The sequence below is a fragment of the Phyllostomus discolor genome, chromosome 4 (genome assembly GCF_004126475.2).
Source record: "Phyllostomus discolor isolate MPI-MPIP mPhyDis1 chromosome 4, mPhyDis1.pri.v3, whole genome shotgun sequence".
Taxonomy (NCBI): Eukaryota; Metazoa; Chordata; class Mammalia; order Chiroptera; family Phyllostomidae; genus Phyllostomus; species Phyllostomus discolor.
In genome coordinates, this window is record NC_040906.2 from 57,261,985 (window position 1) to 57,277,767 (window position 15,783).

The window sequence follows — 15,783 nt, forward strand, 5'->3', positions numbered from 1 at the left end:
GGTATAGAGAAGGAAGAACCTATGTCTTAGCTGAATGAGGAAGTGATGACCAAGTTCGGCCAGTCCTTTTCAACTTTAAATATTTTGGCTCTTGTTTCAGGTGGATTGCTGGCATGTGCTTCCATCTTAGCAAACAGGAAACAAGCGTCCTTCCTATGGTGATCCCATGATCAAATCTGTTAGCCAACTTTTGCTAGGTGCCTCAGTTCCAGATAATTATTCATGAACCAAAATTGTTGTTTTTGGTAGGAGTAATTTGGCATCTGGGTGGACAATTCTGAACAACTATATTCAAGAGATTATTTCATTTCCTGTGGGTGCACTTTGTGACTAGTGAATCCTGATAGCAGCCCCATTGGATGCAGCGTCAGTTTAAACCTTCGTGTCCTACTTTGACAGTGTTAAGGGTCTTCTATGGTAGAGCTAGGCAGTAAATACCATATTTTACCACTTATAATGCACACTTTTTTGCCCAAATTTTTGAGGGAAAAATAAGGGTACACATTATACATGGGTAGTACTAATTCCATATCTACATAAATGTTTTTAATTCTTTTACTTATGCTTATGCATTAAAAGTTTAATTCTAGAAAGCAATAATGATATCCATATGCAAGAAATACCCTGGAACTGGGTATATTTATAAATACCCAGTTATAAAGCTGATAATCAGTTTTATATATAAATAAAACATTGAATTAAAAAATTAAAATGCAAGATTTTTTTTTCTGGAAAGTTTGGGCCAAAAATGTGGGTGTGCACTATACACAGGAATGCATTATACATGGCAAAATACGGTAATTCCCATTCCAAACCACGTAGGTCAGGGTCATCTCCTCTGTGCTTTTAGTGCCAAGTGCTGAAGTTTCAATTAAATACTTTAAGTATTCAAACTGGTTTGAGGCTGTTTTGAAAAAGATCTTAGCCTGACTAATGCTTGTATTGCACCTCTGTAAAGATGTCAGGGCTTGCCCTAACTGGGTGGCTCAGTGGATTAGAGCATTGTCCTGTTAAGCCAAGATTGAGGGTTCCATCCCCAGTGCAGGCACATATAAGAAGCAGCTGATGAACACATGGGTGAGTGCAACAATGGATTGATGTTTCTCTCCTTTCTTTCCTCCCTCTCTCTAAAATCAATAAGTAAAAATTAAATTAAAAAGATGTCATGGCTTTAGACACAAGGCTACTATTCAAGTGCGTTAATGTAAATGAACACAGATTTCACAACTGGATGTTTTTTAAAGTATATGAACCTCCTTTTAACAACTTTGCCTTTTTGCGTGCCAGATACTGTATGTACAGAGATCTCAGTTATTCATTGTCTGCTGTGTGTTTAGACTCATGCATATTTAAGCAGAGTGACCTAGAAGTAAATAATCACTGGTTCCTCTAAATTCCTCATTCAGTGACATCGACCTCACTATACACTAGGCCCTGGGAATAAAGATTGCTAAAAGGTGGTCTTCCTAATGAGAAATCTACATCTAGGAATAAATGGAACCCAGATAACATCTGAGGTCACTCTGCTCTTTAAGATCTAGATAAAATGTGCCTGAACCCCTATCCTACTTTTTGTGGAATGTTCAACCTCTTTTATAATATTATTGTAAATTCTCAAGGGCTCCTCTGGCTCCAACTTCATATACTATTTTTGGATTCTTATTTTTCAGTCTTTTAAGTTTTGAAATTCTCTTTCTTTTCTTGACTTAGTGTCTGCTAAATCTACCAGGGCTTTGGTGATGGTTTGTGGGTAACCGGGTTATTAAGCATATCAAATAACCAGTAACTTAAATGAACGTTCACGCCCTAATGTGTCCTTTCAGCAATCCACCATTTTGTAGTCCCGGCCGCCTAACTGGCTAGTTCCTCCTTCTGTCCCTTGCTAGGTCCTGCACTTTCCTTCTTGTATTGGCTTTAATCTTATCAGCTCCTTACAAAATATATCTAGAATCAGAATAAGTTTAAGTCGCCACCATCTCCTACCTAAATTTTTGCAACAGTTTTGTGACTTTTCCCTCCGGCTATTCTGACTACAACAATCTGAATATAATCCCTTTCAAATGTGAAGCAGATCACTCCTCAGAACTCTACAGTAGTTTTCTATCAGTAAAATTCCCAGTCTTTACTGCAGTTGAGGGGTTTCTGTTTTACCTAAACTTACAGAGCACACTCCTGCCTCAGGGCCTTTGCATTTGTCAACTCTGCCTGAAATGCTTTCCCCAGATATCTCATTCCATCAGCTCTTAATTCTAATGTTATTTTTCTATTTAGGACGGTTTCTACCCTTCCTTATTTTACTTTTCATTAGAGCAGTTATCATTCCTTGATATAATATATATTTGGCTTGTTTCTCTATCCTTTTCTCTCTAGATCACCATTTTAAAAACTATGGTATATATCAAACATGCAGGAGAGCTTGTCTAAGCAGATGTCACTATGATGCCCTCCCAGATTTCCTGACTCAGTGACTAAACTGGTTCTTGACAACTTGCATGTATAACAAGTTCCCAGTGACATTGATGCTACTGGTCCAGGAATCACACTTTGAGAACCAGTGCATTAGAACTATTAGGTCCAATACAGTGGCCAGAACATGTGGCTATTTAAATTGAAATTAAATAAAATGACATGAAATTTAAAATTTAGTTTGTTAGTCCACTAGCTCGATGTATTTCAACTGCTCATTAGTATCCATGTAAGGATGTCCAAACCTACAGAAAATTTTATGTGAGTTTATTTGAGCCAAACTGAGGACATGCTTGGAAGCAAGATCTCAAAAATTCTCTGAAGAGTGGCAGTTTGGCAGCTCTTTTTATGCATTTGGGATCAAGGGAGGGAAAGTAAGGAAGAAGACAGTAAGAAGATTGAGGAGGGGCCAATCTCTGATGGGATGAAAAGTAAAAACTGAGGGAACATTTACAGTAAACAGGGCTGATATACTGGCAATAAGATCATGTGCTCCCTGGAGGGTGGTTAGAGGGTCTGGAAAAGAGGATTACTCTGATGTTGCAGAGATTTGTTAATGGAAATGCACAAGAACAATGGACAGAACTTGCTTAAGGTAAAGATAAACCTTTTATGAAGGAAGTTATAGGCCTGGGGTGTGACTGCCCATCTCCACCTGCCCAGCTAGTAATTCAAGGTCAGATCACCCTGGAAGTTACTTTCAGTCACTGAGCTTGTCAGATTTGCTTCATAAGCTTTTTTCTCATTCACAACAGTCACGTGGTGAGAGGCCACTGTATTGAATAGCAAATATACAGAAAGTTTTCATCATTGCAGAAAGCTCCTTTGGGGAACGGTGCTCTGGAACGAACACTACATGAAGATGGATTCCCCGCCCAACCCACCCTCAACCCCCTGGAGTTGAATGCTCATATTTATATATATGGTCTACTTGGAGCTGCTTTAGTGTAAGGAGTAAAGTAGATAATACATCACTTTTTTTTAAGCATATAAAATATGTGTCAGTGAGAACACTTTCTCACCATCTTTAAATGAAAAGGATTTGCACTTTTTAATCTGAAACTGCTCTGGCATTAGGTTTTAATTGCTTCCTGGTCCACAGGGCTTGGATGTACCACTAACTGCCGCCCCATATCTTGAGGTACCTGTGAACCTTGTCCTTTTTTGTTAGAAGTCCTTGTGGCAACCTCAGGGGCTTGATTCTTTTTTTTTTTTTTCTTTTTTTTTCTTTTTTAAAGATTTTATTTATTTATTTTTAGAGAGGGAAGGGAGGGAGAAAGAGAGAGAGAGAAACATCAATGTGCGGTTGCTGGGGGTTCTGGCCTGCAACCCAAGAATGTACCCTGGCTGGGAATCGAACCTGGGACACTTTGGTTCCCAGCCCGCGCTCAATCCACTGAGCTACGCCAGCCAGGGCTAGGGGCTTGATTCTTACCAAATGTTTAACCACTTCCAGTTTTGCATTCACTTGTGAACTTGAGGAGTATGCACTTTTTCTAACCCAAGCATCTTTACTACATTTTCCTACAACATGAGCATCTTTTCATACTTTTTATCCTGGTAAGCAGTCTTTGAGAGTGCTCTGGATCCCTACCATATTTTTTCAAGATATGCAGTTGAAGGCTGAAATGCTGTATCTGGAATTCTTGACTTGGTAAATTTGTGACAGATTTAATCTGTACAAATGAGACTCCACACCTTTTGTCACAGATTGTAGTCTCCCTGGGGCCTCTGAGCAACTGAGCTCAAACTCCTGGCCTGGAGTGTGGGGACCACACTAAGAGGCAGAGCAAAGGAAAGACCAATATATAACTTTTTTCCGTCAGATGGCTAGTTTTCCCAATACCAGTTGTTGAAAATTTAATTCTTTTCTCAGAAATCTGAAATACCATTATTATAGCAGCATTAAATTCCCACCTGTATTTGTCTGTTACAGAACTTTCTAGTCTATTGCATTTGTCTTTCTGGGAAGAAGAATATTTTCCAGGCAAAATTGACTTCTGGAATTATTGAATAAAGATTTAAACTTAAAATTATAGAATAAGAGAATAAAGTCAAAGAAGTTCTGTGATTACTAGTTGACTTTCGAAGAAATATTTTTATTAGAAAACATCTAGGTAGTGTTGAGTTCAAAGGTCATGATAAAGCTCTAGTCAGTATGAAACCTTTTTTGCCCTGAAATCTGGTATAGTGTGCAATGATTTGTTGATATAAGAAATATCCAAACCTGTGGAGGATTTTTATAGGAATTTATTTAAGCCAAAACTGGTGATAGCTGCTGGAAGCAAGATTTCAAATGCTTGGGAGAATTGACAGTTTTGCAGTTTCTTTTATGCATATGAAATTAAGGAGGGAACCAACAGAAGATTACAGGAAGGTGGGAGAAAGTGAGACAGGGATTCAGTTGCAGGATAACTAAGATTATGTGCTCTCCTGAGGGCAGTTAGGCTTATTTCAAAGATGTGTTGACCTAGATGCATAGAAGCAATGGACAGGGCTTGCTTAAGGCATAGATAAACCCTTTACTAAAAAGTGATATGCCCAGGGCATGACTGCCCACCAGAACCTGCCCATAGGAATCTATGATCAGATCACCCTGTGAGGTCACATTCCCTAGTTCACCTTTTTTTATCCACAGTTTATAGATGATCAGATCAACTGAGGGAATAAGCTATTTTTATAATATTCTTGGCCCATTATCCACCCCATCTATTAAATTAGAAAATTAATGTATCACAGATAAAAAAGATAATTTATTAAAGCATTCAGAAAGGTTAAATAAGAATATATAGAGAACATTAAATTGTTTTTACCTTTAGAAATAGAAAATATTTTTTCTTTAAATGTCTGTACATCAAAGGATATAAAATGATGGCACAAAAATAGGGATTAACAGAAACAAAACAACTTCACATCAATAACTAGTTTTCAGTTTTTGTGTATTTCTAAAAAACTGAACATTTGAGTTTTTAAGTTCTAAGGAACTATACATTTAAGAAAAGTGTTTGAAATGTAAGCTTTAGTATTTTTATGTGTATTACTTGGCACACATATATAGCGAGAAATATAATCTGGGCATACCACCATTTACTCATAGGCAATAATGGACAGAGCTCCATTCATTGATAGTGAAAGTTTTCTCTTCTTCCAGCGTAACTCTGTCTGTCATTGTATTTACCTAAACATTGCCTAATCCTTCTTAACCATACGTACTTTCAGAAAAAGAAGGTACCATTTCCAAGTTGAGAATTGGTGTATAACATCAAAGTGCTTTCATACAGTACTATGTTACCAAAATATTGACTTCAATAATGGCCATTATGGTTGTCTCCCTTCAGGTGAGATTTAGTATGTACTATACAAAACCCAAATGTGGGCAATTATAAACAAATTTTTATATAAGCAAGATAGGTCAAGAGAAAGACATAAAACTTCCAAATATTATTGTGAAATCATCTAATAAGACATAGGAAATATATTTTGAGGGCTGGAAATTTACTCCAGAGAACATGTTTTTACAGAGGAACATTGAGTCTTCTGTTTATTTTTCTTGATATATGTATAATGGGGTACCACTTGTGCGTGGGGGAGGAGAAGGAAGGTAAATGTACCGTTGTGAAGCATTCCTCTTTATCCTGTGGACACTGGAGTGGCCTAACAGTGGCCACAACCACAAAAGGTGAGGTAGGGAGCGGAACACAGACGATGTTTGAGAATCTTTCTGATGTACGTGGTTTTGACTTCAGCACTACCCAGTGTCAGACCACTACCCTTCCTCAGCAGGAGACCGCCTCTCCAGAGACCTGGGGACTCCATTTAGGAGAATAGGGATTAGGTATATGTGAAAACAGAGGTGATAAATTAAAATTAGCATACTGAATGGTGAAATTCCTAGCCTCATTTCCCTGTCTGAAAGCCAGTAGCCAGGATCATATCTTTAGCCAAGAGATTGGGATTTTCTTTAACTGACATTTGTATTTCTTAGTGGAAACATTAGTGGCCATCTGCTTACCCTCAAATGAAACTCATCAGCCTGTACCTCAATCCATGAAAATAGGGCTTTTACATCATGTTTTAGTGCCTTGGTCTTAAATCCGAACTACCAGCTCAGGATCATCCATCATTTTAGGAAAGCACATCATACAAAAGGTTCTTTAGAGCCTTTCCTTAGGGGCTGGCAATTAAGAAAGACTCAGAGACCACATTGTTCTGTCTGTCCATAGTGTGAAGGAAAACACAAGACTGGGCAAATAATTGATTTTGTGGAGAGGGGAGCAAAAAATTGAGAATGTTTCTAGACCTCAACTTGAGTGTGCAATTTCCTATAGAAATAGATTCTGTATTCTATTTCTATAGGAAATAGATTCTGTATTCCCATTAGCACTTAAAATGTAATCATTTTTGAAATTATCTCATGCATTTACTTGATTACTTTTCTATTGTTTAGCACCAGAGCCCATCAGCTTTCTGTCAAGAGCCAGATAGTAAATATTAGGCTTTGTGGGCCATACGGCCTCAGTCTTGTCTTGTTCAAATCCCATTGTGACACAAAAGCAGCCCTAGCTATTATGCAAACAAATGAGCGAGACTGTATTCTAATAAAACTTTATTTAATAAAACAGGCAGTGGGCCCACTTTGACCTGCAGATTATAGTTTGCTCACACTTGGTCTAGTCCACCTAGTAGTATTTGGTCTGTGAGAGCAGGTGTGCCACATACTTGTGCTGTGTGTCTAATGCCTTGAAAATATTAAACGTGTTTGAATGAATTAAGAAATTTGATCTATTACACTTTTCTTTGGGATTTTGTGTGCTTACCCATGTAGATATTTACTATGCTTTTCAAAGTGCAAATGGTAGTAGTTCTTCTTAATGCTTTATTCTTATGGGAACTTTGGAATATAATCAATTTGTAACTAAAGACTGCTAGTAAGTATTCCAAATAATATGGTGAAGGAGCATCTGCTAAACTACGTGACTGCTCCTGGGTAAGTAAAGGACTTCTCCTTCTCCTGAGATTTATAACATGAACACACTTTGGCAGATAAAATATAGATGATTGTAAAACCAACACTAGGGTCCAAGCTCTTTTGAATACTACTCGGGACACATTAAGAAGTATAATTTTGTTGGCTAAAATATAAGTAGTTCGATTTTAAGCTGCTTTCACACATACTACTTTATTACATATACTGAAAACAAGATGCCCTAAGAAAAATGCTTGGAACAGTGACTTTGACAGTTGATGAAATTGTGCTCTCAGCGTTGCTCTTGTTTTACAGCAAACCTATGATGGACTTGCTGATATTCCTCTGTGCCCAGTATCACTTGAACCCATCAAGTTACACGATCGATCTGCTGTCAGCTGAAAAGAACCCCATCAAATTTAAGCCAAACACACCAATAGGAATGTTGGAGGTGGAGAAAGTAATTTTAAAGCCAAAAGTTTTAGATAAGAAAAAACCTACACCTATAATACCAGAGGTAAGAATTTCACTGTAGATATCTTATGGCTAAAATAGTAAGTTATTTTTCAGTCATTATTTGCAGTTCTTTATAAATAAAGTATAAATTGCCTTTCCTGGTCAAATTTGAGGTGAATATGGTTGTCATGTTTCCCTAGACCACTTTGTTTAGGGTTCAGTTGGTTATTGATCCTTGGGTTAAGTAGCATTTGGGGAATATTTAGATTTTTGATGCTCTGAAGTGATCTATATGACAGTATTAGAATCTGGCAATTATGAATGATCTATATTTTAAGCTATTCTTTTAGAAAGTATTTTGTACATAAAGGAAAGTTTTGAACCTTTTATTAAAGATTTATTTGGGTCTCTCTCTCTCTCTCCCTCCCCCTCCTTGCCCCTCCCTGCCCTTCCCCCTGCCCACACCCCCTTCCTTTAGGCCTGTCTCTTTGCTTTCTTTCTCCTAAGCTCCAATGGCCCTTCTTTTGCCTCTGTAACTTGTTTCCTGAGTCCACGCAGCCCAGCTGGCTCACTTCTTCTACGGCTCACTACTTCTACCTCTGTGATTTTCTAAGTAAAGTTAAAAAAAATTTATTTAAGAATTTATTAAAATAGTTTTTTGGCTTCATTTAGTTGGTAAGTGATGGTTGTAACTTACTGACATCTACATTAGTGTTCATTTGAGCTACATAATGGCTCACTTTTCTGAAATGTATGTATTTTAAGCAAAAATTTTGAATAATATTCTAATATCAACTCTTTATATAATTGGCTTCATTCTATAAGCAATAGTGGTACAAGCTGATGGGGTTTCAAGAAATACTCTTTCATTAGGAGCAACATTAACCATTTTTAACCTCAGAAAATATATAGAGGTTTATATATTAATAGTTCATTGACAAATGACTTGTGCATATATTCTCACATTTTCTTTATATTCTTAAAAAGCTGTTAAAGAAGTTAATATATTTATAATCCTAAAACATATTTGCTTTCTTCAAAATGTGATTGGATATTAAATATTGATTAGAGTAGTGGGCTATATACCTAGATATGTGGGGCGTTTAGATCCAGTATTTATGCTATAGCGTGGGATCATATGTGCTGTTTGTTTTATGAATTCATGTTAAGCTTTGAAGATCAGCAATCTGTAGACTTTACTTAGCATGGTCACATGTTTCAAAGTTCTGATTATATCCAGTATTTAATTCAGTTATATTAAATGATCAGATTCTTAAAAATCTCAATAATTTTGAATTCATAACATTAAATATGTAATGGACATTTTAATATTTTTTACTAATATGTTAAAATTAGCCAAAATAGTAATAATATAGTGATAGCAATAGGTAGCCACAATAGCTAATTTTTTTTATTGATAACTGTGTGTCAGCCACTATGCTAAGCTCTTTATATGCATTATCTCATTTAACTTATTTCAAATGGAGATAAGTTAAAAACTTAGTGTTTTAGCCAAAATTCCCCTTTTTTATTGAGACAGCTAAAAACTCTTAAAAGATAAATATCCCTCAAATAAGGGATGGAAAAAAAACATGTATAATTCTGTATTTTGAATATTTATTAATTTTAAAGTAAATATTTTCAGGAACAAAACAAAATATCCATGGTTCTTTTTGGACTTAAGCTTACTTAATACTTCATAAGGGTTGTGAATTTAGTCTAGATTATTTAATACGCAAACTGTTTCTAAGAATCTAATTTGGATTTAGGAAGTAACATTAATCAAAAAGAATTCAGTTTATTTCAGCAAATTAATTTAACTATGGCATTAACCTGTGTTTCAGAAAACTGTGAGAGTAGTGATCAATTTTAAGAAAACACAGAAGACAATAGTGAGAGTTAACCCACATGCATCACTTCAAGAACTTGCTCCCATCATATGCAGCAAATGTGAGTTTGATCCAGCACATACACTGTTGTTGAAGGATTATCAGTCTCAGGAGCCCCTCGACTTGACAAAGTCTCTTAATGACCTGGGACTCAGAGAATTATATGCCATGGATGTCAGCAGAGGTAAGATTTGTTGTTTTCTTCATTTGACAGGATGTGTGTATGAAAGGTGGGCAAAAGTAGGTTCACAGTTGTGAGTACATGAAACACAGTTTATTCTTATATTATTGTTCATTAATTATTGTATTATTTTTCACGCAGGCAACTAACTACAAACCTACTTTTGCTATACTCTGTACGGATCTATGTGTGTGTGTATTATGTTTATGTGTAGTTCTTCTCAAGTTCATAATGGCACTTTAATGGCTCCTAAATGGATCCTATGGATAGAAGTCAATACATAACATTAGAAATAAGAAGAGAACACAAAATAAATTTTATTTCAGTTATTGAAATTGAAATAAAAACTTGTCCTTTTTAGCTGCATCATATTTTACAAATTTTCATCTACTTATGAATATATTTTTGGTGGAATTTAACTTAATTCTTTGTGGCTTTGAGATTTAAACAGAAAATAAAAATTTACATGTAAATGTATTGCTGTTCTAATCAAGTGTGAATTACTGTAGGCTCACTATGATTTTGTCTGAGTCTTAACTAGCATTCAGGTTTGAAAGTTTCTTGTTAAATTTTTTTCTAAGGTCAGCACCCAAAACCAACAGGCTTATAAAATGAATCAGTTTAATTTCAAAACTTTTCTAAATAGAAATACTTTTCAGTATTAATCTATATAAAAATTTAGTATACTAAAATTGGGAGATCTTAGATAATGTTGGTTTGCATGATGTGTAATAGAGAGAGAAACACAAGCTCATTTTTTAATATGAATCTTTTATTGGAGAAATAAACAGTTTAGTAAAGGAAACAATTACATCTTCTATGCATAGAAAACTGCAAACTTTATCCTGAGATTGAGGCTTTATGTAAATCCATAGTCAACTATTTCAACTCAGTGATGTTATATACTTGAACAAACATCATCTTTAAGTCAATTTACCCTCTTTTACCCCCTCCTCTGTAGCCACTTCTGTTACTGCCTTCCGTAAATCATCTGTACAAGGTAAGATATATGAATTAGCAGAAACAAATTATAACATAAAATCTCTATTTCTGTTGGGTACATTGAAAATAAGCTTTTAATTTTACCTTCTTAATATTACTAATATATACAAAATTTTAACTTAGATAATCTTTGTATTTTATTTCCTGAAAAATCATTTATAAAGCCCTCCTTGATTTCTCAATTTTAATATAAAAATTACATTTCAATAATTGTTTTAAAATTAATATTAACCTAAGATGTAAAAAATATATTCTTAACTCTTAAGAAAAAATGATTTTGCTAGGATCTTTATTGGGTACAAATACTAATAGTTTGATGGTGTCATGAAAAGATCCTAGATTATTTTCATTGAACTATTTTTTATAATAATCAGGATATATATATCATAGGAAATTTTTGCAACCATTACATTGTTTGTGAATATTTTGTAATAACTTGGAAAATGGCTTATACTAAAATGAGCTTTTAAAGCATTTAAATGTGCTTAATACAGTTGTAAAAAACTTTTACATAAAATTTCTGAAAGTAAATACATAAAACATTTTTATAGTGGTTACCTTTGGGTGGCAGGGCATTGGGTTACTTTCTATCCTTTTTTAAATTTATATTATAAAATTTTATAATGGGAATATATTACTTTCATAGTGAAAACTTTATTAAAAATAGCCAATAATAATAAAGTCTGAAAGTCTTCCCTCATTAAAAAGGGATAGGGTCAGAGAGTTGATTACTTTAATAATTACCACCCTACTAAAAAAATACACCATAAACTATACACATTGTTTGTTATTGGAATCTTTTTTCTTTTCCACTTTCAATTTTCCAGAGCACAATGAGCCTCCCAAATCCAAGAATTAAGCCCACATAGGTAATAGCATGATTATTTCTTATTAGTGCCTGTCATGAATATGAGCCTAATCAAAGGAGCTGAAATTTCTTACTTAAAGTGTATACTGATTAATCAGAGGGCAGGTATTTTAATTGACAGGACATGAGATATCAAGCTTATTTAGCAAACAGGGCAAATGGCTTTATCTCTCTGGATCTAAACTTCTACTTTCATCATAATAAAAAGATTAGAAAAAGTTATCTTTGTTGTTTTTCACACTACAATATTCTGTTACTTATACTTGACTTTTGCTCCTAACTTTGCCATTCTCCATATACATAACCCAAAGTGAATTCTCTATTCTTGTCAACCTCATTTTGAAGGCATTGAGTGCATTGATTTCTAATATCTCTTCCAGCCAAAAATATATATGGTTTATTCAGAGCATTAAATACTATGAACATAGCCATAAGACAATAGAATAGGAAAATTAAGAAAGCTCTATTACAGTGTCAGAATCTACAAGGTCAGTCTAATTGCTGTCTCCTAATTTTATCTGATGTTATCAGAGGGCTTAGAACCTTGCATGCCATTACTTATATAGCGTCTCTACTGGAAAAAAGAACTTGTAGTATTTGAGTTGCTTTCTAAGTAAGTTGAAGCGCTTGTTTGTCTTAGTGTTTAACTCTAATATTCAGGGATCCCTGACATAAAGCAAGTGAAGACTTAGGGGTTAACTGGTGTAGAGGGCAAATGGGCACCTGGAAATTACTTTACCAAAAATAACTATATGAAATAATCTGGTTTTAATTATTGGACTGTACCAGCATGTGAATTTTCCATCTACTATTCCAACTAAATTTAATTCTATGTCTATATACAATTAGTGGAGGATTCTTTCTTAAAACGAAATAGTAGCATGTGTTTTAAAAAAGTAAGAGGAACTGTAAATCATCTTTAAATGGATACCAGTCTCACTTGTACCATTAAATGTCCATATATCTTGATGGAAGTTATTCTAGCTCTCCAGTCACCTAGGACCTCAGATATATAATGGACAATAAAACCAACTTCCATTTCTTTACATGCTCAAACCTAGGAAAAGGACTCAGAGTGATAACTTATGATATCTCCCTAACAGAATTGCTCCAAAAAAATAAATTAGGCATGTAAAAAACTGTTAACCCTAATGTGCTATTCACATGTTGATGATTATTAGTTGTTCATTGTACCAAATGAATACTGCTTATTTAAGATTTGAAGCATCAGATTTAAAGTTTTATTTTGTGAAATGTAGTTCTCATTTAATATGTTATTAAGGCATATTGCATTAATTTAGTTACTGGCATTAATTAATTTTGCTTTCCTGGGATAGCCCTACTTTGTCATAATTTAATTTTTTTAACATTCTTTTTAAGTAAAAATACTGTACATTTACCCCTAAGAAGTATGCATTTAAGATATAAATTTATTTCAGACTATTCATTTACCTCTAATTGCTGCTTTAGCTATATCCCACCAGTTTTTATTTGTAGTGCTTTGTTTCCTGTGTCACAGAAATTATACTGTGATTTGCCATAAAACCCATATGTTTCTTAGTAGAGATATTTTTAAAAATTTACAGATTTCTATTCCTTATTTCTCTATTTAAAAAAAAATTATTTATTTATTGAGTGAATCAGGTCATTTGTCTTATACAGTTTTCCATATTCAGAATGTTGCTAATTGCATCCTGTGATGCCACTTAGCATGTTTCTCTACCATATTTCCTATAAATTGATTGTTAAATCTAGAATCTTGATCAGACTTGGTGAGATATCTTTGGCAAGAATATGTCACAGGTGGTATTATGTACTTCCATTAGCAGACATGTAATGACAAGTAATCTTTTTTGGTGTTAGTCATAGGGAATTATTGCCTATATTTTAGTCAGGAGTTGAAAAGTGGTCACAATCCATTGCAAACATTCCTTAATTAGTTGAGATTTTTCTAAGAAATCAAATTTCCCCATGTCTGCTCTTTTTCTGTCTAGGTAGAATTCATTCAGAAAAGTCAGAAAAGTATGTTTCTTACCCTTCATTAGTTTTTAAAATAATGATTCCCTAGCTTTACAGAAAGATAAGCAGTAAGGATCAGTTACTTTTTTAGTATTGCTATGAATGCATGGAATTAAACATGTAATGTGTTTTACTTTATTGAGTTATTCTTGAGATACCCAAATTGTCTGGACTTTTACCAGTAGAAACCATATAAGATTGGTTCTTTTAAAACCAGCCCAGTAGATTTTGCTTGCTTTCTCTCTGGTATGACTAGAGATTCGAGGCTCAACTTATACATTCTTTGATAGTGATAAGAAATCAGCCATTCTTTTTAATTTTTTGTTCCAGAAAATATTTTTCTTTTGATTTTTTTCAACCACCTAAAAATGTAAAAACAATTCTTAGCTCATGGGTTGTATCAAAAAAGTGGTAGGCTGGATTTGGTCCATGGGCCATAATCAGCTGAATCCTGCTCTAATGTAAACAAATTTTACGTTATATAAATGATAAAATTTACCCATTTAAAGTGTACAACTCAATGGTTTCTACTGTGTTCACAGAGTTGTGCAAACATCACCATGATCTTATTCAACACCCTAAGAAGAAACCCTGTACGGTCATTACCCATTCCTTTTGACCCCATACTTCAGCCCTAGGCAACCACTTATCTACTTGCTGTCCTTATAACTTTGCCTGTTCTGCTCATTTTATATGAGCAGAATCCTACCAGATACGGTCCTTTGCGTCTGACTTCTTTCATCTAGCATAATGTTTCAAGGTTCATCCTTATTACATATATCAGTATTTCATTCCTCATTGTTCACAAATAATATTCCATTATATGGATATACATTTTATTCCGCAGCTGATGAATATATGGTTGTTTTCACTTTTGGCTATTATGAATAATGCTGCTATAAAGATTCATCTGCAAGTTTTTGTGTAGACATGGTTTTTATTTCTCTTGGATATATACATAGGAGTGGAACTTCTAGGTCATATGGTAACTCTCTGTTTAGCTTTCTGAGGACCTGTTTTCCCAAGAGCCTATACAAATTTACATTCCCATCGGCAGTTTATGATGTTTCCAATTTCTCCACATCCTTGGCGCAATACCTGTTATTGCCTGTCTTTTTGCTGATAGTCATCCTAGAGGTCATGAAGGGGTATCTCATTGTAGTTTTGATGTTGAGCATCTTTTCATGTGCTTATTACTCATTTGTATATCTTCTTTGGAGAAATGCCTGTTCAAACCTTTGCTCATTTTTAAATTCAATTGCCTTTTTGTTGTTTACTTATAGGAATTCTTTATGTATTCTGGATAAGGGTCCCTTAACAGATATGTGATTTGCAGATATATTGTTCCATTCTGTGTGTTACCTTTTCACTTGATGGTGTCCTTTGAAACACAAAAAGTTTTTAATTTTGATGAAGTCCAATTTATCTTTTTTTTTTTTTGGTCGCTTGTGATTTTGGTGTACTGGAGAAACTATTGCTTAACTCAAGGTTCAATGATTTTTTAAAACTTCAATGTGATCAGTTTACTTCTTTCTTCAAACATCTCCAAAAACTACTTATGACATTTAGAATAAATTCTTTTCTTTAAGCACTTTATTTATTTATCTTTTTTTAAAAAAATTGTTGTTCAAGTGCAGTTGTCTCCATTTTCCCCCCACCACTCCCCACAACCCCAGCCATCCCCACCTCCTTCCCACTCTTGATCCTACCCCCACTTTGGCTTTGTCCATGTTCCTTGATGACCCTCCCTCCTTTCCCCCTCATTATCTCCTCCCATCTCCCCTTTGGTTACTGTCAGTTTATTCTTAATTTCAATGTCTCTGGTTATATTTTGCTTGCTTGTTTGTTTTGTTGATTAGGTTCCACTTATAGGTGAGATCATATGGTATTTGTCTTTCACCACCTGGCTAAGAATCAGTCATTCTTAAGCAATCAT

At 34.5% G+C, this 15,783-nt stretch overlaps 1 protein-coding gene across 7 annotated transcripts in view; it reads left to right on the forward strand.

The window, feature by feature from the left end:
• COBLL1 (cordon-bleu WH2 repeat protein like 1) overlaps positions 1-15,783 on the forward strand; it is a 161,902-nt gene that overhangs the window by 104,174 nt on the left and 41,945 nt on the right. For 5 of the 7 annotated variants that reach the window (XM_036023384.1, XM_036023379.1, XM_036023381.1 and 2 more), the window contains 3 exons: positions 7,748-7,949; positions 9,733-9,961; positions 10,920-10,958. In XM_036023384.1, the coding sequence (XP_035879277.1) occupies positions 7,748-7,949; positions 9,733-9,961; positions 10,920-10,958 (470 nt within the window). The remainder of the gene's footprint in view (positions 1-7,747; positions 7,950-9,732; positions 9,962-10,919; positions 10,959-15,783) is intronic. The other 2 variants (XM_036023380.1, XM_036023385.1) reach the window with 1 other exon arrangement.